The sequence below is a fragment of the Hippocampus guttulatus genome, chromosome 12, assembly GCF_054856545.1.
Source record: "Hippocampus guttulatus isolate MCC_2025c chromosome 12, RoL_Hgut_1.0, whole genome shotgun sequence".
In the NCBI taxonomy this organism is placed as follows: domain Eukaryota; kingdom Metazoa; phylum Chordata; class Actinopteri; order Syngnathiformes; family Syngnathidae; genus Hippocampus; species Hippocampus guttulatus.
In genome coordinates this window covers 15493955-15519083 of record NC_141272.1, presented here as the reverse complement: position 1 = coordinate 15519083, position 25129 = coordinate 15493955, and the positions used below count along the sequence as shown (strand labels likewise).

The 25129-nt window shown below is 43.5% G+C and overlaps 2 protein-coding genes and 1 non-coding gene across 4 annotated transcripts; all 3 read left to right on the top strand.

Moving 5' to 3' along the window:
* Positions 1–4582: 4582 nt before the first annotated feature.
* Positions 4583–25087, top strand: LOC147197606 (heterogeneous nuclear ribonucleoprotein U-like protein 1). 2 transcript variants are annotated; one of them, XM_086126260.1, is made up of 16 exons: positions 4583–4663; positions 5131–5399; positions 5943–6194; positions 7096–7309; positions 9418–9491; positions 9577–9716; positions 10212–10311; positions 10406–10518; positions 10589–10852; positions 15559–15681; positions 16210–16338; positions 19555–19723; positions 21121–21381; positions 21888–22042; positions 23493–23726; positions 24498–25087. In XM_086126260.1, exons 2-16 carry the CDS (start codon positions 5168–5170, stop codon positions 24612–24614), a joined length of 2577 nt encoding a protein of 858 aa, XP_085982386.1. In that variant the 5' UTR covers positions 4583–4663; positions 5131–5167; the 3' UTR covers positions 24615–25087. The 2 variants fall into 2 exon arrangements, with proteins under 2 accessions (XP_085982386.1, XP_085982387.1); XM_086126261.1 differs by lacking the exon at positions 4583–4663 and adding an exon at positions 4755–4976.
* LOC147197608 (small nucleolar RNA SNORA50) lies at positions 7746–7886 on the top strand. Its single transcript, XR_015102586.1, has one exon. It is a non-coding gene; the product is annotated as a small nucleolar RNA SNORA50 (small nucleolar RNA).
* LOC147197607 (uncharacterized) lies at positions 10870–13130 on the top strand. Its single transcript, XM_086126264.1, has 2 exons — positions 10870–11810; positions 12640–13130. The coding sequence occupies exons 1-2, from the start codon at positions 11669–11671 to the stop codon at positions 13122–13124; spliced, it is 627 nt and encodes a 208-aa protein (XP_085982390.1). The 5' UTR covers positions 10870–11668; the 3' UTR covers positions 13125–13130.
* Positions 25088–25129: the final 42 nt, after the last annotated feature.

Below are 25129 nucleotides of genomic sequence, written 5' to 3'. Positions count from 1 at the left end.
AAAAAATGAATTGGGGGTGGAGGAGAAGCTCGTGCGGCATAATAAGAGGGTAATGGTAGTAGCGTGGCAGGGCAAACGGTTGGTGTCAACTTGCCACCAAGACAGGATGCAGAAGGTTGAAGTGTCGCAGAAGGGACACAAAGACAAGTGTCCTAAATTGAAGCCAGAGTGTGTTGTTGCATACAACTCCTCTATGAACGGGGTGGATAAGTTGGACCAAAGCATTGCATACTACCCCTTCGTCCGAAGGTCGCTGAACTGGTCCAAGAAGTTTGTCGCCTACCTGTTCCAACTATGTATGTTTAATGCTCATGTCATATACAGTGCCAAGCACCCAGAGGAGTGTAGAACCCTCTTGGAGTTCATGCGCGGCGTAGTCAAGTCCTGGACTGTGAAGCGAAATGTGTTGGCGCAGGTGAAAAAAGAGGAGGAGGAACGTGCGGTCGCCAAGGTTAACAGTTGTGGTGACTGGGAGGACATCCGGGGTTCGAAAAGGGCCCCGCATAGAATTGACCCGGACAGCAGGCTTGACGGACAGCTTGGCAAACACAAACTCGAATATTTGAAACCAGCTGCCAAGAGCGTAAACCCAGCAAGGACACCAGGAAGGAGGTGTAGAGTGTGCGCGCGCAGAGGCCTGCGCAGAGATACCAGAATGTGGTGCGTCTCCTGTTGTGTCCCCCTCCATCCAGGAGAATGTTTTACAGCTTATCACACGAAGCAGAACTATTCTGTATCGGTGTGAAATCACAGCTTCACTATAGATTTGACTGTACATGTGTTACGATAGACAACTCAAGTTTATATATTTTTGTCAAATGTCAAAATGTTTCCATTCATGTTTGTGAATAAATCTTGCCATCAAATGCTCCTTGTGATTAGTTGTTTCTTTTATGAAAGAACTTTTGAGGTATCACTAAAGCAGAAAAAAAAGCATTCGGCATCCCAGTTACTGTCTTGCTTGTTTCTTTTCACAAAACTTGTTTTCTCCAGGCTCTTTTGTTTCAAGAGGACTATCGGAGGAGTATGGACGAGGTTGATGCAACACCCCACTTCTGCCAGAGCATCTCAAGGAACCGACTTCAGATTATATGGAAGTTCCTTAATTACAAGTGGTGTGGGAATTTGGGATTCAAAAGGGCACCCTATAGAACTGACCCGGAAAGCAGGCTAGATGGCCAGCTCAGCAAACACAAACTCGAATAAGAGCGCAGCAAGCAGGAAGGAGGTGTAGCGTGTGCGCTCGCAGAGGCCTCCGCGAAGATAGCAGAATGTGGTGCGCGTCCCCTTGTGTTGCCTTGCATCCAGGAGAGTGTTTTACGGCTTACCACACAAAGCAAAACTATTCTGTATAGGTGTGAAAACAAAAAAAGAGCAATAGCTGTGACAATACAGACATAAGTGGTAACAAATCAAAATGTCATACATCTTTGTCAAATGTGAACATTTGTGCATCATTTTGCTTGTATTGTAAATACATTTTACCATCAAAAAATGTTTTTTTTTTTGCAGAGGAAACCACTTAATTGTTAGTGTCACTCAAACAAAACAAATATTGGATTTCCGAGTGACTGTCTTTCTTGATGCTTCATTTAACACAAACAAATATTGTTTTCTCCAAGTATTTTTATTTCAGTTTTTTGTTGAACGTCTCTTCATACGAAATGTTCAAGTTACGAAATGCCTCAACAGGAAAATATTGCCTCTTTTTACGAAAGAAATTTCCGGATAAGAAAGGTAAAAATACAGTATGGCCTGCTGCTCGCAGCTCCCAGCGTCTACTGAACGCAACATACCTGTAGCTGCTCTGTCATTGGCTATTATCGAGCATCTTCCTGGCATCCCATTGGCTAAGAGGGACCTCTACCGGCTGTATCTATTTGTTTAGCGAGATTGTGTCTATGCAGCGTCCTTTTCATTCGCCTCTCGGGCCATGAGGTGTTCCGAAAGTTTTAGGTAAACTTTACTGTATTCACTATGGACCCCAAGAAAGTGATGGGGAAAAGAGGAAAAGAAAAGAAGAAGAAAAGAGTTTGTTTGTCCATACAAACAAAGCAAGAGATAATCGAAAAGTATGAAAAGGGGATGCGTTTGAGTGATCTCGCCAAAGAATACGGCCGTAATGGATCTACAATCGCCACGTTATTAAAGCAAAAGGAAGCCATAAAAGCTATAACTCCTTCTAAAGGCCTCGCTATAATTTCGAAGAGGAGGTCGGCAGTGAACGATGAGATGGAGAGGTTGTTACTCGTGTGGATAAATGAGAAAGAGATGGCTGGTGACGTGATGACCAAGGCCATAATTTGCGAAAAGGCAACTGTCATTTTTAATGACCTCGTGAAGGAGGATGCAGGCGATGGAACGTCGGTGAAAGAACACCGGGAGTTTAAGGCATCGCGTGGGTGGTTCGAGAAGTTCAAAAGGAGGACTGGAATTCACTCTGTTGTTCGGCATGGTGAGGTAAGTAGCGCCGACCACAAGGCGGCCGACGAATTCGTGCAAAAATTCAAACAATTGGTGATTGATGAAGGCTACGTTGCACAGCAAGTTTTTAATTGCGACGAGACGAGCCTTTTTTGGAAAAAGATGCCTCGCCGTACATTCATCACAGCAGAAGAGATTAAAATGCCAGGCCACAAGCCCATGAAGGACCACCTTACGCTTGCCCTTTGTGCCAATGCCAGTGGGGATTACAAAATCAAGCCCCTGCTGGTGTACCACTCCGAAAATCCCAGAGAATTCAAGGCTCACAAAATATTAAAAGAAAGACTTCAGGTGCTATGGAGGGCCAATGCCAAGGCCTGGGTCACCCGTCAATTTTTTGTTGAGTGGGTGAATTTGGTTTTTGGCCCTGCTGTTAAGAGGTATCTAGAGGAGAAGAATCTCCCCTTCAAGTGCCTCCTCGTTCTCGATAATGGCCCTGCCCACCCACCCGACCTTGAAGATGATATCCTGGAGGAGTTCTCGTTTATTAAGGTGTTGTACCTCCCACCGAACACTACCTCTATCCTCCAGCCCATGGACCAACAACTAATTTCAAACTTCAAAAAACTCTACACAAAACACCTGTTCAAGAGGTGTTTCGACATTACTGAAAACACTCAGCTTACCCTTCGTGAGTTTTGGAAGCAGCACTTCAATATCGTTGTTTGCCTCAAGATGATTGACACGGCTTGGCAGGAGGTGACCAGGCATAACCTGAATGCAGCTTGGAGAAAACTGTGGCCTGATGCTGTTGCCCCACGGGATATGGAGGGGTTTGAAGGGGAGGGTGAAGTTGAGCCTGAAGTTGGGGAAATGATTTCGCTGGGGAAGGGCATGGGTCTTGAGGTGAATGAAGAGGACATCAATGAGTTGATTCAGGAGCACAATGAGGAGCTGTCAACGACAGAGCTGAAGGAGTTGGAGGCGATGCAACACACGGCAGTGCAGGAGTTCAAAGAGGAGGAGGAGGAGGCGGCAGCCATGATTCCATCAGCCCGAATAAAAGACATTCTAGGAAAATTCCATGATGTTTCCGAATTTGTTGAAAAGAATCACCCAGAAAACGTGTTCATCAGTCGGGCGATCGCTCACTACGATGATGTTTGCCTTGGACATTTTCGAAGGATTGTTAAAAGCCGACAAACGTCCTTGGATCAGTTCTTTACAAAACGCCAGGCAAAAACCACTTCTGAGAGAGAACATGAACTAAACAGGGCAAAAAACGATGAGGACGTAGTTAAAAGGTAAATGACCATCATTTTTATTCTTTATTTTTTACATTCTGCACAACTCTCATTTATTGTGCCATAATCTAATTGTAACATGTATTTGTTTCATGTTTTGATGCATTTTTATGCTTTATAAAAACATTTATGTCTGAATTTTGTGGGGCTTGGAACGGTTAGGGCATTAACATGGAAAACATGATGCATTTTTATGCTTTATAAAACATTTATGTCTGAATTTTGGGGGGCTTGGAACGGATTAGGGCATTAACATGGAAAACACGTCTCTACTTAAAAAAAAATTCTAATTGAGAAATTTCTTTCAGAACATCTTAATTTCGTAAGTAGAGGTACCACTGTATAATTTAGGGGTTCAATGATTGGGCTTGATGTCAAATGGATTAATGAGTCAGACCATTAGCATTTATATGTTTCAGCGCTTTGTTACAGCTGCAGCTGTTGTGAAAGCGCTATATAAATCAGGATGTATTGTATTGTATATATTTTTTTCAGCACAACGCAGAGGCCTCCAACCTTTTACACCACAGACCAGTTCATGCGCAGCAAAGACGGAGAAAAAAAAGCACATCTGCATTATTGGAGATAACATTTTGGCCATGAAAATTGTCGGCGGGCAACCTCTTACACGATATTACCCAGTATTCGTTTAAGTACTGTATATATCTGACAAAACTTTTAAAGCATGTGGGCTATCGTTCACGACACTGCAACCAATTACTAGATTTTTACTTGCTGTCAAAGCCCACCTCTCTGTTAGTTGGTGTTTTTTAATCAATATCAAAAATATAATTAAGATATACAGTACAATAAACGGAATGAAAATTGTTCAAACGCAACTTCCGGCACGTTGTCTGGCTGGACCGCTAGAGGGCAGTGGTGGCTCTTGCCGGCAACTACGCTTCTATTTGCCAGCGACACCCACGTCGAAGGAGGTAGGCCTCGACTTGAATTCCACAACGCACCGTCTAACTTTTGTTGTTCCTCAAGCAAACGACGCCTCGAGTGTTCAAGTTGCGTGCGAAGCTAATTCACGTCTACGACTGGCGCTTTTCAAGCGGCGGTGTTTCGACTCGTGCTCACTGCTTCGCACTGGCCCGTGTGCTCAGCTAGCTAGCTAGCTAAGCAATATCGAAGGCGATAATCGCGATCTCGAAAACGGCAAATGAATGATTTTATATACGTGTGTAAGTAGTCAGTTTGGTTCGGTAACGATTATCGATTCGTTGCTAGGTCGAGCAACCCCCGGTGAGTAACGTGTGTTGGATATTTATAGACTTTGTAGCTCAATGGCTAATGTTAGCTTAACGCTCCGTTGATGGCGCTCAAATGCAACGTCCTTGTAAGTTAACGCAATACTGAAAACTTTGCAGTGTCTCATCCCCGCGCCTTTTCTTGGCAGCCATTGTCCTGCACACACGCGCGCGCAAGGCCACGCGATGAGTTTCGACGTGAAGAAACTGAAAGTGAACGAGTTGAAGGACGAGCTCCAGCGTCGAGGCCTGGACGCAAGAGGCCTGAAGGCAGATCTGGTGGAGCGGCTCAAGGCGGCGCTGGAGGAGGAAGCCCTCGCGGAATCACCGGACGCAGGGGGCGAGGAGCAGGGCGACGACGGCGCGGAGGACTACGAAGACGGCGGCGAAGACGTTGGCGAAACCGAAGCGCAGCAAGGTGAACCACACATTTGCTCTTTTCGATTTTTCTTTCAACGAATATATAGTCAACCTCGTGAGGGTAAGCAGTGTGGAAAATGAACGGATGGAAACAAAATATAAGGTCGTATGTGGCAGTCGCTACAGTCTTTTATTTCCAAAGGGCATCGAGCAGGAGGAAAAATGAATGTTGCTATGAAATGAATATATGTGAAGTCAAATGTCTACATATACTGTAAATATAAAATTTCATTTATTGCAGGGTTGCAGAAAAATCTGCCAACTTTGCTGAGTTTCACAATAATTGGTTGACACAAAAATGTCTACCCCAAAACTGTAGTTCACGTAGAAACTATAATTGCACCACTTGGAAATATGTTTGGCTCCTGTTCATTTTCATCGCATGGGCATTTGTTCAATTGTCAACTTGTCAGTGGAGAATGACTGCCAGTAAGCAATACGGAAAAAACTCGGTTTAAACTAAAAATAATTAAATAAGCAAAGGCTATATCAAATTACTGCAGAGCAAAATAAATGACTTTTTCTCTGTGGGCATTCACAGCTGAGGCGTTCGCTGAAGGTGATGGCGATGCGCTGCTGGAGGAAGATGAAGGCAGAGATTCAGGTGGCTACTACGAAGAAGAGGAGGCCGAACCGGAGGTAGAATCCGAGCCGTACGAGAGTCGGCCAACGTCGGACTCCGGCCACAGTGTGCCAGACTTCAGCGCAGACGCTGACCTTCCCAAAGCCACCATCACTGAGGCAGTCGTCAAGCTTGAACCGGATGAAGAGGAAGGCGTCAACATCAAAGAAGGTGCTGTGACTTAATTGCTGCATTAGCACAGTATAATGGTAGACTACAATGCTTTCAGACTTGTATTGGGATTTCTTTTTTGTGGGAACTGACCTGTGCTGTCAAACGAAAAGTCAAAATCATATTTTCCTTCAATAAGAAATGGATGGGAATGGCTCGTGTAAAACAGGATAACAGTGGTATTTGTACATGTTGTTCAGGATAAACAACAAAAACATTTCACTGCTTTTTTTTTGTCTTGCAGTTACAATGACAGTGATGTAAAATACAGAAATAATTGCCATAAAAAGAAAAGATTTGTGCAAATCATGGTTATACTGTTCAACATTATATAAACAGTTATTTACGCAAGCAACATCGAAATCAAGATGGCATTTTGATTTATCGTCCAGCCTTAATAGTTAGAGCCCAAGTACTGGGGCACAGTACTCAACCTTCCTCAGGACATGTAATGACAGCGGGAAAGAATAGCAGGCATTTATGTTCAAATTCAGCAATCCACTGCCAATTCCTGTCATGAAAAGGAGTAATTGACAGTATCCATCCTAAAAAACAGTTTATATTAAAAGTTTAAACTGTATACACATAAAAAATGTTGATCCCAAAACATTAAAAAAATATTTCCAACTCTTACGACATTACCATTACTTCAATGCTGTTAGTTTCTCAGTTGCAATGTATCATTTAGATATTCCTTCCTTGGCGCCTTTTGTTGCTTTCTTCTGGTGCTTCAATGCCATCTTGTCTTATAAAGGGGAGTTATTGGGTCAATAGATGAAAAGTTTACATTTGAATCTGCTTTAATGAACCGTGACTCTGCTTGGGATTACTTAATATTTTTTTGATGCCGTCCCGATTGGAAACAACCTGACAAAGTAATGTTCGTTGTCACTCCTGACAGAAATAAAAGAGGAGATCAAAACTGAGGACCCTCCAGAGGCGGCGGGTGATGCGGGGCGCGAGGCCCATGAGTCCGAGCCGAGTCGCGGACAAGATGACGACGCTCTGGCAGAGCACATGAAGGTGGAGTCTGAGAGAAGTGGACAATACGGCCGAAAGCGACCGTACGAAGAGAGCAGGGGCTACAACTACTATGAGCACAGAGAGGACAAGAGGTATTCATTCCCTAATTGTACAAAAGTGAATGAGGAAGAAGCTTGCTGGACCATTCTTTTGAGCCAGTAGTGACTCATTAAAAACAAATTGCATTATATTGTACACCCATTTACCACGGGGCGGGGCTCAACCGTGATTTGAAAATCCGCCATGTACAGAGACCAAGTACGTACAAGTTTCGTTCTGTGACCATACTGATAACTCAAAACACTTGTATCTCACATAATCTTTCCCAATTAAAATGAAGGCAAATGCCATGGCTCAGTGCTGAACACACACACACACAAATGTCCTGAGCAGATTGGGGAGTAAATATTAATCAACACACCGCAGGATAATCTTTTTGAGACAATGGATAATCAGGCCACCTAATGAATTGTACCGCCAAGGGGAAATTGACTAAGGCCCGATGATCAACAATGTGTGTAAGGTTTTTAGCACTGTCTTTGAACCCGTTTGATCTGACCCGTGACCACTCGGGTCAAGCTACAGTGCGAAAGCATAATGGTAGGCTTGTTCATAACTGGAGCCTCATGGTTATCCTCCAAGTGGCTCTTTTAAAAGCAAGCCACAGCTTCATATTAACTCTGATCATTATCAACTGCTAGTGATTTCTATGGATGTCAGTTGTTTTTCAATGGGACATGCTGGGAACTGGCTGGCAGAGCTTGTCAATCAGTGTCAGGCTTGTAAACCAGTGTCCTGTCAATCTAAGACCGTATGTGGCAGCGATCTAACTCTGCATGAGAGATCAACATATATTATAAGAAGCTGATAGATACGGGGTGAGTCAGACAAGTTCACCGAACCTGTACTCGCAACACCATGAGTTGCATCAGTTCTGTTTGAGCGTTGCGATGCTGAGGGGGAAAAATGCTGCTGATCATGGAGCGGTTTAAAGGGTAGGGTCAAGCTACCCTAGCTTGAAGAGAGGGTCGAGCTACTGAGACTATCTTTAGAAAAAGAATGCCGGCGACAATGAACATGAGTCATGCGGTGCAAGTCAGCGTAGTTCACAGCGCTTCTTACCACAACACGACTTGTCCGATGAATCCGGGTCAGATAAATTAGGTGAAACTGACCCGAATTCGTCTCAGTGATTCCCATTTACGTCACACTTGTGTGGCGGAATTGTTGTCGTGAACTCTTGCAAGGCTGCATGTTAACATAAGGTTACAGCTGAAATTAGTCGAAGATGAGCTTTCATTATGAATCAGATTTGATACTGTTTTCACTGTTGTCACTTTTGTGCTTCATGGGATTTTAGCAAAAAAGTTTTTTGTCCGGTTTCTGTGAGAAACGGATTTTGTAAAACCTACAAATGTTCTGCTCTTGACTTACAAAGTTAGAATCAGTCTTCTCTTCTGGGAGAAAAGAGCAGCCTATACTTGGTTTGGCAGATTTGGTGTCTAAACTGTATATTCGTAGAGCACACTGTTATGAGTGACGGGACTTGAAAAATCAGTCCAAATGCCAATGAAGTAGACAAATCAACTCCTACTGTCTTCAACTGCAGAATACTAAAGAACAGGAAAAGATATAAAGTGTTTTCCTATTGAAGGGAGACAGTCTACTCTTTTAGTCTTAGTAGTATTGTATAAAGTCTCATAATATTCTGGTACACTTGAAAAGTTATCAGAAATTCTCAAGTGTAGGGCACTGCTCTGAAAATTCTTAGCAACCATCCATCCATCCATTTTCCGAACCGCTTGATCCTCACTAGGGTCGCGGGGGGTGCTGGAGCCTATCCCAGCCGTCTTCGGGCAGTAGGCGGGGACACCCTGAATCAGTTGCCAGCCAATCGCAGGGCACACAGAGACGAACAACCATTCACGCCCACACTCAAACCTAGGGAGAATTTAGAGCGTCCAATCAGCCTGCCATGCATGTTTTTGGAATGTGGGAGGAAACCGGAGCACCCGGAGAAAACCCACGCAGGCCCGGGGAGAACATGCAAACTCCACGCAGGGAGGCCGGAGCTGGAATTGAACCCGGTACCTCTGCACTGTGAAGCCGACGTGCTAACCACTGGACTACCGGGCCGCCCCCTCTTAGCAACCAATGAATAATTAAAAAAAAAAATTAAACGGATTGTTTCTGTTTTAAGGTCTCGCACGCCACAGCCGCCGGCAGAAGATGAGGAGGAGAACATTGATGACACTCTTGTCACTATCGACACATGTAAGTTACAAGGTGGGACGTGAAAAGATGCATCTTTTATTTAGGTTATACTAACGCTCAATGTCCACTCTTTTTTTGTTCTCAGACAACTGCGATCTGCACTTCAAAGTTTCCCGGGATCGCTACAGCGGCTACCCACTGACCATCGAGGGCTTCGCCTACCTGTGGGCGGGAGCGCGAGCCACCCACGGTGTTACCTGTGGACGCGTGTGCTATGAGATGAAGGTCAACTTTAAATGATCTAGTCATTGTCTTAAAAAACGGAATTGTTAATTGGCAAGTTTTTAATGCATATGGCATTTGGGGATACACGTAGTTTAAATGGTGAAACATTCCTCCCCTGAAAGCGTCAGTAGATGCTTTAAGTTTGAGATCTTCTACAGTAGAGACAACATTGTGCGTGTCATAGTTCTCACAAGTCGCATTAAACAGTGAACCCTTGCCATGGGGGGGGGGGGGGGGTGAGGACTGAGCCCTCCTGCGAATATCGGAAATTGGCAAGTAATTGCTGCCTGGCTGGAAAAGGTTTGTAATTGTCCAGTGATGCCACAAGATCTCGTCAAATCACTTTTTCCCCTATGAGACAAAGCTTTGGTCTAGAACTGACGGGTGATGGGTTCCCAAAATAATTTGCAAAAGTCTCTCATAAACAAGAAAAGCGGTTTTTTTTTTTTTTTTTTTTTTTTTGTATGATCAAACTCAGTTTGGCTTTTTCTTCAGATCAATGAGGAAATTCCCGTCAAGCACCTGCCCAGTTCCGAACCGGACCCACACGTGGTCCGAATCGGATGGTCCCTCAACCACTGCAGCACTCAGCTTGGTGAGAACATCTGTGGAGGCATAAATAAGCCTCAAAAAGATAACCTCACCTTTGACATGCTTTTTATGAACTACCCTTGAATTTTTGTTTTTAGGAGAGGAGCCCTTTTCCTTTGGATATGGAGGAACCGGAAAGAAATCATCCGACTGTAAATTTGCCGACTACGGAGAAAGATTTGGGGAAAACGATGTTATCGGCTGCTACATCGTATGTGACGACAGCCTCTTAATCTCAGCTGCTTTGTCCAAAAAGCTAACACCTGCCATGATATTGGCAGGACTTTGACCAAGGTGATGAGGTAGAGATGGGATTCTCCAAGAACGGCGTGGAGCTGGGCGTAGCGTTCAAGACCACCAAGGAGGAGCTGGCGGGCCGGGCGCTCTTCCCCCACGTGCTGGTGAAGAACTGCGCCGTGGAGTTCAACTTTGGACAGAAGGAGCCTTACTTCCCCCCGCCCAGCGGCTTTACCTACATCCACAGTGTTGCACTGGAGGACAAGGTCAGAGGCACCAAGGGACCTGCCAGCAAAGGCGAATGCGAGGTAAGTCATGGGCTGACTCCGAAGCTTGTCTCTCAGCCGGGATATATCCCCTCAACATACAGTATTTTCTTGACACCAAACAGTTCTACTTTGCTTTTACAAAGGGCTTTGGCAGCATTTTGGGATGTTTAAGAATGAGCACAAAAACTCTACGTAGTTGCGAATAAAATAAAATGCAATAGGTGATTATGTAAATAGTGAAACGTGAATATATTGTCTGAAGTGAATTGAATACATTGACTCATATTACAGTAAAAGTGTAAATAATTTAGAATTTGGCCACTTATTTATTTATTCATTAATGTCAAACTGCAGATAATTTAGCCCAAATAATACCCTAAGAGTTTGTCCATAGGTCCAAGGTAGAAAAAACAGATGAAAGTCTTCCGGATTTTTCGAATTGTCCTCAATTTTCCTCCGGGAAATTATTTTTAGGCAATTATCCTACGGAAAATTGTCTAAAATGAATCCGGGTATTAGTTGACAACATTGAATGAACACACGTTTGAGTTCGTTGTTTTGCTTGTAGCGACACCATTCAAGCGAAGCGCACCACAGCACTCGGTTGGTCTCTGCTGTACGTGCGTCAGCGCGAACATGTACGCATGCGAGCGTCGTTTTGGTTTCAACCAATCAGCGCCGACGCAACCGACGTGAGATATCAAAGAAGCTGCGACAACAGCAAACGCAAGCAATGGTAACACCACTCCCCTACCTTGGACTTTCGAAATTTCGGCGACAGCGGAAGCCTCAAAGTACAGATAATTCATTGAATATTGAGTATGTGAGCACTATATGTAAAGTTATTCGTGTGTAATGTTCAAGCAGGTAGACAGACAAGCAGACTTACGCGCGATAGACGCGAGTGTGAGGAACACGTTCAAGTGGTCATGGCTCGAAGAAAGGGACTTGAACGGAATTTTTTTGTCTGACTACATTCGGAAGGTCGACAAACCCGGTAAGTCACTTTGATTCTCTCCTCTTTCACCTCAAAAGGCTTTAAACAACAAAGCCTACGAGGGAGAAGTGGTTACGATTGCATGACTGTCCGTGTTTTGTAATATGCTGTGTTCATTATTTTACTTTGCTAACTGTTTTGTTAAGCGCTTTGTGTTACAGTTGCGGCTGTTGTGAAAGCGCTATTTAAATCAGATTGTATTGTATATATAAATCAGTGGCGGATGTTGGTCTGTCAAGGAGGGGAAGCTCAATTTCGGGCTACGTAATAAAATGTGTCCGTTAATTTATACGGTACGGGAATTCTACTCTCCGTTCGTTTTCAAGAAAATGATCTCTGATATGTGAATTACAATAAAACCCACCAGAAAGAAAAGATTAATTTGTCACTAGTCGTTTTCAACAGAGTATCGCTAGCTGAGCTTCCCTTGCAGTCTTAGAGTAATCGCCTCTGATATATATACATATACAGTATATATAGATATATCTATCCATCCCTCAAGTGTGTGTGTGGGGGGGTGCTGGAGCCTATCCCAGCCGTCCTCGGGCAGACCCACTAGAGACAACAAGAAGGAAACACGTTATTTCAAAGAAAAGTTGACTATATGTGTGTGTGTGTATACATGTATCAAAATATTAAAGGCAACTCATTATACTATTCGTATTTCTAGATCTATCAAGTTACAATGAATGATATGGTGCAGACGTATCTCTATCTTACTGTAGTCTTAAAACTTGTTGTATTTATATTTAATTTTATATGTCTGTGATTTCATTTCCGAAATAAAACATGCAGTAATTTTTCATTCATTCTTATCATATTCTTTCAGGGCATGCTATCTGTATTTGGTGCAACGATATCCTTAGGTATGGATCATCAGGGAAGAAGGATTTAAAAATCCACTCAAAGAAAGTGAAGCACAATGCTGTGAGGAAATCCATGCAAACAAACCAGTCCCTTCCTGCAATCTTCAGTGCAACCAAAGCCCTGAATGAAGGAACAACTACCAAAGCTTCATCCAGTCTGCCATACGGAGCTGCGCCTAATATACCTGACAGTAGCAGCTGCTCTGAGCCGGTTCAGCCACCACGTCCCTACGTCAGTATGCTGGACAGAGAAGCTCATTTAGAAGCAATGACACTGTCATTCATCACAGAACACTCACTGCCACTGAGTTTAACACCTCGACTCATCAACTTTGCACAGGAGTTTGGTAGAGATACCAAAGCAAGCAAAGGAATACAAATGGAGAGGACCACAGCTTCATATAAACTCAAAGATGGTCTTGCAGAAGTTTTGCATAAGATAAGATAAGAAAACCTTTATTAGTCTCGCAATGGAGAAATTCCCGATTCACAGCAGCAAAGTTATGAAAGGAAGAAGTAGAACAACAAAATATAGGAGCTGCTGGAAAGGCAGCAAACGACTCATCAAAGATTTGCAGACCCACAAGTTTTCAATGAACATGGATGAATGCACTAGCACAAACAACAAAAAAGTATTGCGTATTTTGGTGAGTTACTACAGAGATGCACAGAATGAGTGTGTTGTGCAACCTTACCTTTCAACAACATTAACTGTAGTTAGTGCAGCCATAATCCACTCAACCATATTGGAAAATTTTGAGAAAGATTCCATACCGCTGGAGAACTTAATTTCTAATCTGTCGGATTCTGCCAATTACATGAGGGGCAAGAAGGGAGGTGTTGAAACTCTTCTGCGATCTAGTGCGCCACACCTGCTGGATATCGATGGAGACACCTGTCACCACATTCAGAATGCTGTAAGGAAATTCTGCAGCGGTTTTGAATCTCAAGTGGAAAAACTTTGTGATGATCTTTTCACTGACACAAAGTACAGCACTGATATCAAAGAGTATCTGCAAGAGCTTTGCATGATATTAGGAGTACAGTACCTGACGCCGCTACAGAGAATAGCACACTGCTGGCTGCCTGCCTATGATGCTACAGAGAGGAATCTATCCATCATTGAGCCACTAACGTTGCTGTATGCTTCCTGGATTCCTAAAGATCTGCAGTCAGCTTATGCCATCTGCACTGACCATCTTCTGGAAAAGCTGTCCAAACAGTCTGTAAAAAGAATCAAGGCCATACAAATGCAATGTGCTAACAAAGCTCTCACTGATGATGGAAGAAAAAGAAAACTCAGAATTGTGGACAAACTGTTCTACCAAAGAGACAAAACTATTTTGACCATGAACATGTACGTATCTGTCCTACCCATATTCAAGTCTTTGGTCCTGATGTTTGAACAGAAGGAACCAATGGTGCACAAGCTTCACGACGAGCAGACAGATTTGTTTCGTCATTTCCTTGCCTGTTTCATGCTACAAGAGAAGGTGCGGGACATTTCTGCTTCGCAGTTGCAAAAAATAGACGTCAGCGATGCATCCATGCATCTGCCCACAAAGGACATTTTCATAGGAGATACTGCAGAAAAGATTCTGAAAAGATTGTCAAGACACAACAGCTTGCGTCAAGAATTTAGAAAGGGTCAGAGAAGCATTTGTTGCTGCAGCGCAGTATCTCCAGGGAAAGCTTCCTCTCAGCAATCCACTTTTGAAGTGTTTGTCAGCAATTGATCCTAAAGCACAAGGGCACTCTGTGACACACAGTCATCTCAAGAAGCTTGTGAAGTATTTCCCCACTGTTATGAGCTCCAGCAGTGACACAGATCTGTATCTCAGAGAAATTTTAAGAATCCAAGTTGACTCTACCCTTCAGATTGTGCCACAGTAGTAGATGGAGAGTCAAAGGTCAAGCGTCTGGACCACTGGTGGGCTGAGGTAATGCCACGCTATCCAACCCTGGGTAAAGTAGTGAAGGCCTGTCTCAGCATCTTTTCTGGGCCACGAATAGAGCAGTCATTCAGTGTCATGAATGACTAGCTAGCTATCAGGACATATTCAGCCATACAAACCGTCAAATACGACCTGAAGGCAAGAAATACAACAGCCTTAAGGGATTTCCAACGAGATGATATACATCATGATCCAGTGGACAAGAGTATGGTATGTCATTTGCAGACAGCTTATGGCAGATACAAGAGGAGACTGCATGCCGAAAATGAAAGAAAGAAAAGGAAAGCTGAAGAATTGAAAGTGACTGACACAACACAGCGGAATGCTCCCTCAAAAGTGACTGTTCATCAATTAGCTAAGAAGACGAAGAAGACTGTAATGAAGCATTCACAGGAGAGGAAAAGGAAACGAGCCGAGTCTGACTGCAGTGGATCTTCAAAGAAAAATGCAAAAAAAATCAAAACATGTTTAAATCACAGAACTGTAAGAAGTGATTTATTATTTAGGTATTACTTTCCATTATTATCAGGAGTAAGAAATAAAAAGTGGAAATTCTACTTTCAATTTTTGTCTGAATCACAGATATCACCAGAATGCACCACAGCCATCCATAAATGAAATTAATTATACGGTAAATTCCGGGCTACAGACCGCACCTGATTAAGAGCCGCATGCTCAGATTTATTAAGAAAAATCAATTTTGTAATTATATGCGCCGCACCATATAAACCGCTGGCCAATGAGTAGGCGGGGGTTTGCTTCTGCGTCCCTGCCGCCTGGAGCAACACAGATGCACTGCAATCCGCAAAATGCTCGTATGAACGGACTTATTTTGCTACATCCAAGCAGACAACGCAGCTGGCCATTAATTGGGGCAAGGGTTCCTACTCCAATGGAGGCTTCTACTTGCAGTGTATTTGTTTCCAGATTCTGATGATGGTTGGCCTGCCCGCCTGCGGAAAGACCACCTGGGCTATCAAGCATGCAGAGACCAACCCTGAGAAGAAGTACAACATCCTGGGCACCAATGCCATTATGGATAAGATGAAGGTGGGTGGATTGCGCTGTGTCCCCCTCCCTCTCCGCCAAACAAAAAAAGGAGACTTTTGTATGAAAAACATATTTGCTTTCAAGGCTGTAACTACTGTTCTATTTTGTCACACACACACACACAAAATTAAACTTAACTATGGCAACGTGGCTCTACCAGATGGTCCCAAAGTAACACTTTTAATATCTTTGGCGTGAGCATTAAAATGCAGAGTAGCCGGGATTTCCAACAAATAACGGAGGATGAGTTTGCCCTTCGAGGGGCTTTGCTGTACGGTAGTGTGAAAAGGTTCACGTGCGGCTTAAAATTAAATGCTGTGCATTAAACATATCTTTGTGTGCAATATTAACAACCCACAGGCATGCTAAATAAACGTGTGTACAAACTATATTAGCTTATCTATACATTTACATTGTACACATTTAAAATGTCACATTGTATTTGTCTTTTTTGGGGGGGGGGGGTCATCCGATTTGGATCTTTTTCTGTTCCCCTGATATTTTCTAACATGGGCCTGGGTTGTGCAGTTGATGGGCCTGCGTCGCCAGAGGAACTATGCCGGCCGCTGGGATGTTCTGATCCAACAGGCTACGCTGTGTCTTAACCGGTTGATCGAGATTGCCGCACGCAAGAGGCGCAACTACATCCTGGACCAGGTAGCGTACCGGCCGCCGCGCCCACACTGTGAGCACTCAGCACCGTCACTCAATGATTACTCTCTCTAATGGACTATCTATTTATTTTTCAGGGGGGCTCTGTGTATTGTAGAAGTAGTAGAAGCAGCATTGAATCTCACCCTCTTGTAACTTTGCTTGTCTTGTATTGTAAACGAACGTGACAGAATATTTATTCCATGTTGTCATCCCTCGCTATATATACACATATATATCTATTTTGCACTTGCTATCTCCTGTCATAATTTAATACTGTTTGTCTTGTGAACTGCGACAATGTACAAGTAGACCATGACTTTGTAAAGATGTTGAGAAACAAGTAAGCTCTGACTCTGGTGAGTAAGAAAAACACCTTCTGTTGCTAATTTCTAAGAGAGAGCTTTTTCACTTTAAAAGCTGTTTTGGTAACTAGAAGTGAGATACATGGAACTTTTGAGTGTGTGTTTTTATGAATTGACTCCCCCCCAAGGTAAGTAGCGACTAACAGGGTTGAGATTTTCAGGTCTTGGGTAATGGTGGCACCAAAGGTAGGTAGGGTCAGATGGCTACATTGCATTGGAGATGTGAGTATGAGCAGGTGAGTTGTATCTGTGTTGTCCTGTCAAGTGGGACGAGAGCTTCTTGGAAAACAAGGTAAGTCCAGGTAAGTGTCGGTGGCGGGCGGGGGGGATCCACCCTATTAACACAAACTGTTGCGTGCTAATTTTTGTTCACGAGGGCTTACTGAGGCATCAATTTTCTTTTAGTACTAATTGTATGATCTTGTTTTTCTTTATTCATGCGAACTCTACAATGAAAGTTATTTCTCAATGCCAGCCAGCTGTACTGCGTGATTTTTTTTTTTCCTTTCGTGCCGAGACAGCCCTTTGATATAGTTATGGACTTAAATCGGCAAATAACAACCATTCATTGCTTCTCTGCCGTTTTATGCCTACTAACACCGGTGTTTCTTCAATTTTGACTCTTAGTCAATGTGACATTTGGGCACGAATTCCAGGAAACATTTTTCTGAAGCGATCCTGTCGTTAGCCCCCGAAGCAATGGAAAGTTTTTGCGATGTAAAAATAAACGTCCCAAAAAATACATAATACACGATGCGTATTCTCTATCCGTTTCACAAAAACTTTGTAGAACGTGCAGAAAGACTCGGAGATGAAGAGATGTTGCATAGTCCATCATAACCTTACAGTACCTTAATAGTGAAGCCACGGTCGATATTTGTATGAAAAAGGCATCTAGGTCAGAATTTGTGACAATCAAAACTGAAAAACGGATAATATCTCATGCTTTTGTTTTGCGTTTCAATGTGCAAGATTGATTATTGCGCGCCGTTTGGGAATATCGTAAATTAAGGTCCAAATCTGAATATGAAGTTATCAACTACCCCATTGTATGAGTTGGCATCATACCTTATGTTGCGCCGAATACTGTTGCACCCTCGCTTCAACACACCACCGCCCCAAAATTACACACGGAACAATTTTTACTTGTTTTTAATTACCGAAGATTTCTTGGGTGTAGAGATTCTCACTTTAGAGGTGCCATAACGCTGCACTACTCCCGCACCGTTAGAACCAGGTGGAGTTATGAGACTTCTCAGGGGAATTGGGAGGTTTGCGCTGGACGAAGACCATACAAGGCGGCTTGTTGCTGATTTGACCGTTACTGTTTTCGAGTCTCGTTTAATTGCAGTTATGAATGCAAGTCAAATCATTCTGTCTCTTGTATAAGATTCTTTTCCTGATCACGCGCAGAAATCGATCCGTCGGTTTGAACCATCCGCACATAAATTAGCCTGCCAGTTGTATTCATTTGAAGTACAGCCTTTAAACACATCTGTAACATGTTGTAGCAGCTAACTTTTGCCCTTGCCAAGCACGGTTGACCGCACGCGTCATCGGGTTGCCGTTTTAATTCAATGACTGAAGGACTCGTTTACGTGGCCTCTACGGGTAAACTGCCGATGACACCAACCAACAAAAGTGGAGGAAAATCCTGTAATGTGCAATAATAGTTGCTGACGTCACTGCTCATGCGCGTTGATGGCAAACTCACTTTAGAGAAAAATGTTACAATCCGTTCAAATTTGACGAGTTGTGCACCAATGCTTGTGCAGCGCTGAGGTTGTTTTAACAGGAAGAGTAACTGTTGTTTTCATCAGGTAGCTTTTTTTGTAAAAAATGGCCTGTTCGGGTTTCAGGGGTCTTGTTACTTTTTCATACGATAAAGGTTACGGTGGGGGTCGAGGTTCCTAGGTTTAGCAAGGAATTCTGGTTTTGTGGTGGTGACATAACACGAATTCGGATGAAAGCCACGGACGCACTAGTTTAGTCATAATTACAGTGAATATTTGCATGAAGGAAAACTTCGGTGCTATCAACACGAAACACATTCAAATGGCGATCCACCAGCTAGCTCACCCAAATGACGTAACGCGGTGCAATTCTTTTCCTTTGCTTTTTGGGAATTGTTTTTTACCATTTATAACTTCAGAATGCTAATTGTGCAATTCTTGAACATGTGTTGGGCAGTTTTTGAGAGCGCTTGTCCTTATTAGGGCTGACTCCGGAGACGGAAAACAAATTGCCAGCCAATAATCGCCAGAGGGCATTCACACCTAAAGCCAATTTAGTCCTCAGTCAACCTAACATGAATGTTTTTGGAATGAGGGAGCAAGACGGACTCCCGGGGAAAACGTCCGCAAACCCCACACAGGAAGTTTGCAGCTGAGATTCGAACCCACGGCCTCGGAACTGCGAGACAGGCGTGCTGACCAGCTACTCCCCGACCGTTCTGCGAGTTGAAATCGCATAAGTATCCCCTCCGCAGGGTAACAATCACTCATTTTATCTCCCTTTTTTCCCCCCGCCTTTAACCTTCAACTGCTTAGTTAACTAACATGGCTCAGAATCGGCGTACCGTATCACGTCTAAGTGGTTTATTATTAGTGATGGTTATTAAATGGGTCCCCCCTTCCCCTTGTTGGTCCACGGTGAGCGGTGGGGCAGCAGACGTGGCAGGTAAGTCTTGTGAGCGACGCGGCCTCGAGCAACCGAGCTAACGCGTAGCCTCATCCCAGCCAAACAAACCTGTGTCACTTGATGATTGCAGGGTTCCAGCGTCCCATTCCAGCGGAACGCCTTTGCAAGTAAAACAATAACAAACAAGCTTCTACCTCTTTCTTGTCGCCATTGCTAGACAAATGTATATGGATCAGCAAGGAGACGAAAAATGCGTCCTTTTGAGGGTTTTCAACGCAAGGCTATTGTAATTTGTCCCACGGACGAGGATTTTAAAGAGCGAACGTTAAAGCAAACCAATGAGCAGGGGAAGGATGTGCCCGATCATGCTGTGTTAGAAATGAAAGGTAGGACCGCTGTGGATACAAGCAACAAAACACCAGATCTGCTTTTTTGTTTTGTTTTATTCTCTGTGTAAAAAAATCAAACTTGGAAGATGCCCTATTTCCCCCTCCTGCCTCCCTTCTTTCCATTCCTCCTCTTCCCCACCCGCCCCCACCACGTTATCAGAACTGGACATATTTTTTTTTAAAGTCGTGATTAATTTATTTCAATCTTCCCTTTCTCCTCATGCGCTGCAAACTGAGGTGGCGTCCTCATTCCAACATAGTTTCATTTCCAGTAATCCCCAGTTAACTGGCACATCCCGGCTATTGGATGAAACACTCATATATTTGCAGTTTTGCGCTGCTTATGAAAAGCCCCAAGATTACCAACATGGCAATTAACCCCCTTATTTGTGGGATTAAAAAAAAAAAAAAATAGACAGAGGTGCATGGCCTGTTCCACTAGCCAAGTTGCTCTTTTACTTTTGCACTAGAGGAGTAAAAAAATAATTTGAATCAAAGTCCGTTTTGTTTTTTTACAATGTAAGTGCATCGAACAGAATCGAATCGTTCTACTTTTGGACCCCATCGAAATACGTACAGGAGATATTGTGAGAAATGTTTTCTGTTTTACTCTAATTTGGAGGTCGTCTTTTGACCAGATGTTATGTATGTATTTTAATAGATATCTGAACCCCCAATTTAAAAGTCTTTTTAATTTATTTTTGTTAATGTATTTTTTTTAATTTATTTTGGGTGATACAAAACACCATTTTGACTGAGAGCCCAGCTTTTATAGGTCGGTGCGTTGCTAAGTTTAGCCTAGCTTGTTATGGAGCGTTTTCTACACATGTACACTTGTGCTTATGGCTTTTTTTCCCCAATAATAATAATCAAATGTCTTCCATTTTTTATCACAGCCAATGTTGTAAGATGTCTCCTATTAAGAGTTTGGGGATCGTAGTTTTTGTTGTACTTCCAGTTAAACTACTCGATTAGTTAACTATAAACATCTTTGTGTGGACGTCAATTGCTTGCACTCTTTTGCTATTCCTGACAGTCCCAATAAAGGGGATTACTGTCCATGATTGATTTCCATCCACTTTGCTGTTGCGCTCCGCTGTCCTTGGTTTGCAGTGCCCTTTCCTAAAGACCCCCCCCCCCCCCCCCCCCCAAAAAAAATCCTCCCTCCTGTGTCTGTTTCCACAAATGTTGCCTCCATGGAGGCAATGTTTTCTCCTTGATACCTAGTCTTTATATTCTTCCCGCCTCCTCTGTGTGGCACTAATTAGTCTCCACTTTGTGTTTTGTCTTTTGGTGGTGTGGCTGCTCTGGTCCTCACTGCCTCCCCTCCCCATTCCCCTGCATCTCCTGTCTTTTCCTCTCAATCCCTCGCTGGCGTCGCCCCCAACCTAAAGCCAACTTCACCCTGCCGGAAGCATGTGACTTCCTGGAGGCGGTCACCTACGTGGAGCTGCAGTGTGACGATGCCGAGAAGCTGTTAAAGCAGTACAATGACGAGGGGCGCAAGGCGGGACCGCCTCCCGACAAGCGCTTTGACAACCGTCAGGGCGGCTACCGCGGCCGCGGCAGCTTCCCGCGCTATGACAGCCGTGACGCGCCCCGTGGAGGCGGCGGCGGCTACCAGAACCGCAGCGGAGACGCGGGAGGTTACAGAGGTAAGCGGTTAATCATTTTGTGGCGGTCTTGATTTCAAACCAATTTTTTCATGATTTCCCGTCGGAAATCATGATGGTATGTTTAAGTGTTCCAGGGTCAAACTGTTGCTGTCATAAAACCTTTAATGATATATACAGCCGATTTTTTAAGTGACATTTTAATATCCTGTTTTTGCAATGTAAGCCCAAAGGCAGTTTGAGGTCAATTTCAAGTCGACAGCAGGGGCGGTGGTGCATAAAATGTCCACCTCCATGGCTGGCTGAAAACCAGTGCGTGCATTAATCTGCTTAATTCTTCATCCACCAATGCAATATGAATGAGACTACCTTGTTCATACATGCACATTTTAACGTATGTTTTGGACTGGACTTCCACTGATAGTCGGTGAATATGCGCAAGGCCTGATTTGACAGGGAATGCCCGCATTTTAGGCTTGGTCAGCCTAGATGCGCATCTGGCGTGGAGGTGCCAAAATGACAGGCCTTCCATGAATTCCTTTTGGTAGGCTACAATCGGGGAAGCTACGGTCAGAACCGCTGGGGCGGTAACAGCGGCGGCTACAGAGACGGCGGCTCCGACTCCCGCTCCGGATATCGCAGCCATTCGTCAGGAGGCAGCTACAACCGGCCGGCTCCTTACAACAAGGGGGGCTACAACCAGGTAAGCGCCTCTTCCCGCTTCACTATTGATAAGTTGGCACGTTTTTCTCTCTAACCCAGTCTCATCGAGTTGCGAACAATCTCGCCTATTCATGTCTTATCGGCTTATTTTGGTGGTGCTTCTGAAGCGCCCGAAAATGCAAACAAGGCAGCGCCAAAGACCTGCTTAACTCATTCACTCCCAAAGACGTTTTTAAACGTCTTTTCAGACTTGGTCCAGAATTGGCTGGTACTGAATGAGTTAAAACAGCTGCTCAAGTTGCCCTTTTTTAATTTAGTAGTGGTTTGCTTCTTTGTCTTCAATCATTTTCTGGGTATATATAGAGTTTGTGCGTCCTGTCTATTTTATTATGTCCTACATTAGCCAATGTATTGGTTGTTGTCCAAGGTCGGCTCCCCGTCTAATTGAGGTAATAGCCATGGTCCTCAAAAGCACATTGGTCAGCCTCTCGTAGTAATTGTTTTCAAGGAAGTATGTTCAGGAGCTTTTAGCTCAAGTTTTTAGTATAAGTTCCAGAGAGTCTTCACCACATGTTTGTGTTTTTGCTCTGCGGATTGACTAATCAAGAGCGCAAGCAAACCTCCCAACGGCGGTATCGTTGCCGTTTTGATGGGTTGTGAAGGAGGAATACATGTGCCACTGTATATTTTTTTCTAAATGGAAATATTTCTGTATGACGTTTATTTTTTAGGTTAGTCACTGGGCAGCAATTCCTATTTAGACAGTGCTTTGGCGGCATCTAGAGCACATTGGAAAGAGTACCCCAAAAAGTTTCTTCGAGACTAACTTCTACTAGGGCAGGGGTGGGCAAACTTTTTGGCTCGGGGGCCGCATTGACTTTTAAAATTTGACAGAAGGGCCAGGTCAGCATGAGCTATGGTACATTAAAAAAAACTGCATTTGTTGACAGTCCATATCAAACATCAACAGAACAAAAGCATGAAAGTACGGTATTAATATACTTTTTTTAATGACAAAAGTGTTGTTGATGACCTATTTTAGCCTGTGCATCGCTGCAGATGGGTTGTGATCAGACCAGTAGAATAGAGCGATAGAGAGGTACTAGGTGGTCGAAAAGATTGCCCCGCCCCCGTGTTCTGCAACTTCAAGTCAATGCGCCACCTGGCGGTAAAATGCCTGTCATTACAAGTCCAATTGAAATGAATGCAATCATTCACATCGAACCTTAATTGTGGACCAACCTTCGGCGGGCCGGATTAAAAAGACCAACGGGCCGGATTCGGCCCGCGGGCCGTAGTTTGCCCACCACTGTACTAGGGGGATGCAAATTTTCTTATTCTAAACAATTGGACCGAGTTACTCAGAAATTACTTGCAGACTGCCATTGTGGCGATGGTTCGCCGTGCTTTTAAAGGTTCAGTGCTGCACCGTGGTCCCCTTACTCACTTTGCATGCTTGCACTTTTCCTCCACCCGCCATCTCCTCGCAGGGCTACGGCCACAGCTACAACCAGGGCGGCTACAACCAGGGTGGCTACAACCAGAACTATTACGGCAATTACAGTCAGTACCCGGGCTACAGCCAGAGCTACAGCCAGCCCGCCGCCGGCGCCTACGGCCACCACCAGCCTCCCCCTCAGCAGCACCAGGCCCCCTCCCAGCAGCACCAGGCCCCGCCTCAGCAGCAGCAACAGCAGCAAAGCTACAACCAGCAATATCAGCAAGTGAGCGTGCAAACACGTCTTAACTATCCAGTGGAACAAAGCACTTAAAATTGAGTCGAAGGCTTATTTCCAGCGTTATTCATAGTTAACAAAAACTAACAAAGAAAAATGAAAAGAACATTTTTCGTTTATGGAATAAAATGAAAACAAATGCTTTTTTAACAAACTAAAACTTATCTGAAACTACATCTTAGGTTTATAAAACAAACTATAATCGCACTGGTCAACAGCTGATTTTAATCAGGGATGTGTCCCGAAAGGTATTTTTAATGCTGATTTTAAAAAAAAAAATTCTCAATTTTCCTGGCACATTCAATTTTTGGAAGATCTCCATTTTTTGGGATTTAAATTTTACCATTAAATGCTTGAACAACACAGATTTTACCATGCATGTGCTCGAGAAAAAACGACAGACATCGCTGCAAAAATGAATCTTGAAAAGTGAACTTAATTTCACAAAACTTTAGACTGTTTTAAATTATTATCTTACACTCTAAAAATAATAATTTTTACTTAATTTTTAATAATCTAAAAGTCGTCCTAAAACTAATAAAAATTCAAACAAAGCGTTTTTTGTTGGGGGCGGAATAAATAAGCAAACCTGCTCTAAAAACTACATTAAAATAAATGGCAGAACAAATTGAAAATATATATTTTTAAAAAAAATTCAAAACATATCACTTAATGCAGTACCAGAACCGAAGAAATACAAACTTGACCAACTAATTACCCATTCTGAAATCTCTGGTTTTAATGTGTTTTTCCTCACAGTATGCGCAGCAGTGGCAGCAGTACTACCAGAACCAGAGCCAGTGGAACCAGTATTACAGCCAATATGGCGGCTACCCTGGACAGGGCAGCCAAGGCTCGTCTTCTGGCTCCCAGTAGTTCTCCACACCAAAGCCCCTTCGCGTGTGTTGACCTATGCCCCTCCTCCTTCTCACCATCTTCTTTTTTCCCCTTCTTAATCAGTCTTATGTAAAGTGGTGGCGTGGTGATAGATGCTAGCTCGCCTCATGCTAACCCTTAAAATGCTTTTTGGGGATGAGAGGAGAGGTGGCTTGTCGCAGCAGCAGTAAACAATTGAGATGGGGAGGTAGAGAACAAAAGCATGCTTTTAACTTTTCTTTTGACATTTTTTTTTTCAGTCACACATAACGAAACCGCCATTTTAGAGGCACTTTTTCAGTAGAGGCATTTTCCTTTTTTTTTTCTTTTTTTTAAATACAGTATAATCCTCTTGTGGTAGCTGTAGTTTAAATCCCATTACATTCCCCCAAGATATGATTTTGTACCAGTGTGAAAAATCTGATGTTTGTTGTCTTTCTACAATAAATGCAGTTGTATACACCTGGATGAAACGTTTCTGTTTCAATTTTTTTTTTGTGCACTTGTCCTTTTTC

Excerpts from the sequence above, each read along its gene's own strand:
- LOC147197606 (XM_086126260.1), top strand. The coding sequence starts at position 5,168 with ATGAGTTTCGACGTGAAGAAACTGAAAGTGAACGAGTTGAAGGACGAG. Across the intron at positions 21,382-21,887 it reads AGACGCGGGAGGTTACAGAG|GCTACAATCGGGGAAGCTAC; the intron begins GTAAGCGGTTAA and ends TCCTTTTGGTAG. Across the intron at positions 23,727-24,497 it reads ACAACCAGCAATATCAGCAA|TATGCGCAGCAGTGGCAGCA; the intron begins GTGAGCGTGCAA and ends TTTTCCTCACAG.
- LOC147197607 (XM_086126264.1), top strand. The coding sequence starts at position 11,669 with ATGTTCAAGCAGGTAGACAGACAAGCAGACTTACGCGCGATAGACGCG. Across the intron at positions 11,811-12,639 it reads TCGGAAGGTCGACAAACCCG|GGCATGCTATCTGTATTTGG; the intron begins GTAAGTCACTTT and ends ATATTCTTTCAG.